Genomic DNA, 2,500 nt, shown 5'->3' with positions numbered 1-2,500 from the left:
GATGAGGAGAAGAGGAGGAGGAGGAGGAGGAGAAGGAAGAGAAAGAGGAGGAGGAAGAGGAGGAGAAGAATAAAGAGGAGGAGGAGGAGAAGAATAAAGAGGAGGAGGAGGAGAAGAATAAAGAGGAGGAGGAGGGGAAAGAGAGAGATCAGGAAGAGGAGGAGGATGAAGAAGATGAGGAGGAGGAAGAGGAGGAGGACGAGGAGGAGGAGGAAGAGGAGGAGGGTGATAGTGAGGCGAAGGTTACTTCTCCTTTATTCATTATGATTTCAAATCAGAATTCTGTCCTCTTTTTCCCACCATGTCCTACAATTTGTCACAATTGGTCTTCCAAATCAGAAAGACGCTGTAGATAAACCAAAAAGTTGCTCTGTTTTCTTTTCATGTAACACACAAAATGCATCATACTATCATTCTGAATAATGTAACCACTACTACTCCTTGCAGAACTATTAAACGACTATTGCTGCATATGTAACCACCAGGAGTACTGCGAATTCGTTATTACTAATGCAACTATTACTATTGCCTCTTGTACCAGGATTACTTTTATCAATAGTTATATTTTCAATACTATTAGTAGTACCGTGTTGGATACTATAAGTAATATTCCCACTATCACGACTTTCATTACTACTCTTTATATCACTTTTGTATACTAATAGTAATATTGCTATATACTACTTGGTACACTGCCACTACAGCACTATCATTACTGCAACTATAACTACTGCTTCTACTACTGTTGGTAATATCAATCTACTTTATTACTATTTTACCTTTGCGTAATTTAATATCTGCTTTTTCATCACACAAAGAACAAAATGAAGATTTAGGTTCGGCCGGAAAATTACTGTTGTTGTTGCTTCTGTGGTTGTTGTTTCTATGGTTGTTATTGTTTCTGTTGTTGTTACTCCACCCCAAGTATATTGTGTTTATATCCGTGTACTCCCAGTACATCAAAGTCTACAAAAACACGTGTAACTGTGTGAAACAGCCCGCAAAGAAGTCCCAAGTTCGACCACACCTACTTAGGAAGCAAGCGATGAGGTCCTTGGCCGCTTGCCGGTGTTGCTTCAGGAAGACGGAGAAGACGGCCCCCTTGGGGATGGACAGGGCGCTTCCGAGCTCGTCTTTCAGGTTGTCAACAGGGGACACGGTCACGACGGTTCTCCCGGGGCTGGGCCCGGATCGAGGCGCCAGTTCCATTCCAGGGGGCTGCAGGACGGGTGTCAGGAGGCGCGAGATGGTGGAGGAATAGAAAACGGGGTATTGTAAAGATCACTGATGTAGAGGGTTGAAAGCTGCGAGAGGATGGGATCAGTGGCCGGTTGTAAGCTCTCCTTATGTAATAAGAAATTGGATGCAAGTCTAGTTGACACGGGACTAACTTAGCAGCCGCTAGTTTTGGATGGAAGTTAACTTACCTAACGGCAAGTAACTTTCCGTTTACACTGGGCAAGTAGAGGGCTAGTTTACAGGTCGCTCGCACTAGCGGCTACTAAACTAGTCCCGTGTCAACGAGGCTATACAGTCAAAACAGATGGAGAAAGATCCTGATACAGGTTCAGAGATCGAGCGTCAGCCCCTCGGGGCCGAACCTCCGGATGGAAATGAGGTGGTTTTGGAAAAGGATATGAGGGAGATGCATCGATGACGTCCGTCTTGCAAAACCACCCGTTATTGGTCTTCCCTACTAATTTAGGACAGGTAGAGGTTGTGTAGATCAGATCTTTGTGGTAAGACAGATATGTGAGAAAGCTATAGGAAAGGGGAAGGATGTTTTTTGGGCTTTTATGGATCTGGAAAAGGCTTATGATAGGGTAGACAGGAAGGCACTGTGGGAGGTTATGCAGATATACGGGATAGGAGGAAAGCTTCTGGGAGCTGTCAAGAGTTTTTATGAGAATAGTAGAGCTTGTGTCAGGATTGGAAATGGAGAGAGTGAGTGGTTCGAGGTAAAGGTGGGACTTCGTCAAGGATGCGTTATGTCGCCCTGGCTGTTCAACTTATACATGGATGGGGTGGTGCGAGAGGTAAATGCAAGGGTAGTGGGCAAGGGATTGGAGATGGTTAAAGAAAATGGAGAAAAGTGGGAGGTGAGCCAGCTGTTGTTTGCGGACGACACTGCGCTTGTGGCAGGATCGGAGGAGGGATTGAGGAAGTTGGTGGCAGAGTTTGGGAGAGTATGTGATAGAAGAATGCTAAAGATAAATGTTGGTTTAAAGTAAGGTGATGAGATGTACAAGGGGTGAAAGTGGCAGTAGACTGGAAGTGAACATTAAGGGAGAGCGACTGGAGGAAGTGGATAGTTTTAGATACTTGGGTGCAAATGTGGCAGGGAAAGGTGGAGTGAAAGTAGAGGTAGAATGTAGATTAAGAGAAGCGAGTAAATGCCTTGGTGGATTAAAGAGTGTAATGAGGAATAGACATTTGGGAATGGATGCTAAGAGGAGACTGTATGAAGGAGTGATTGTGCCAACACCACTGTATGGGGCAG

The 2,500-nt window shown here is 44.8% G+C and overlaps 1 protein-coding gene across 1 annotated transcript in view; it reads right to left on the bottom strand.

The window, feature by feature from the left end:
• Positions 1-2,500, bottom strand: part of LOC143038586 (phenoloxidase 1-like) — a 32,538-nt gene that overhangs the window by 25,127 nt on the left and 4,911 nt on the right. Inside the window, exon 3 of the mRNA XM_076207990.1 lies at positions 1,032-1,218. Coding sequence (XP_076064105.1) covers positions 1,032-1,218 — 187 coding nt within the window. The remainder of the gene's footprint in view (positions 1-1,031; positions 1,219-2,500) is intronic.

This window comes from Oratosquilla oratoria, chromosome 24, assembly GCF_046742065.1.
Source record: "Oratosquilla oratoria isolate Oo_2021 chromosome 24, ASM4674206v1, whole genome shotgun sequence".
Taxonomy (NCBI): domain Eukaryota; kingdom Metazoa; phylum Arthropoda; class Malacostraca; order Stomatopoda; family Squillidae; genus Oratosquilla; species Oratosquilla oratoria.
This window is presented reverse-complemented; position numbering and strand designations above follow the sequence as displayed.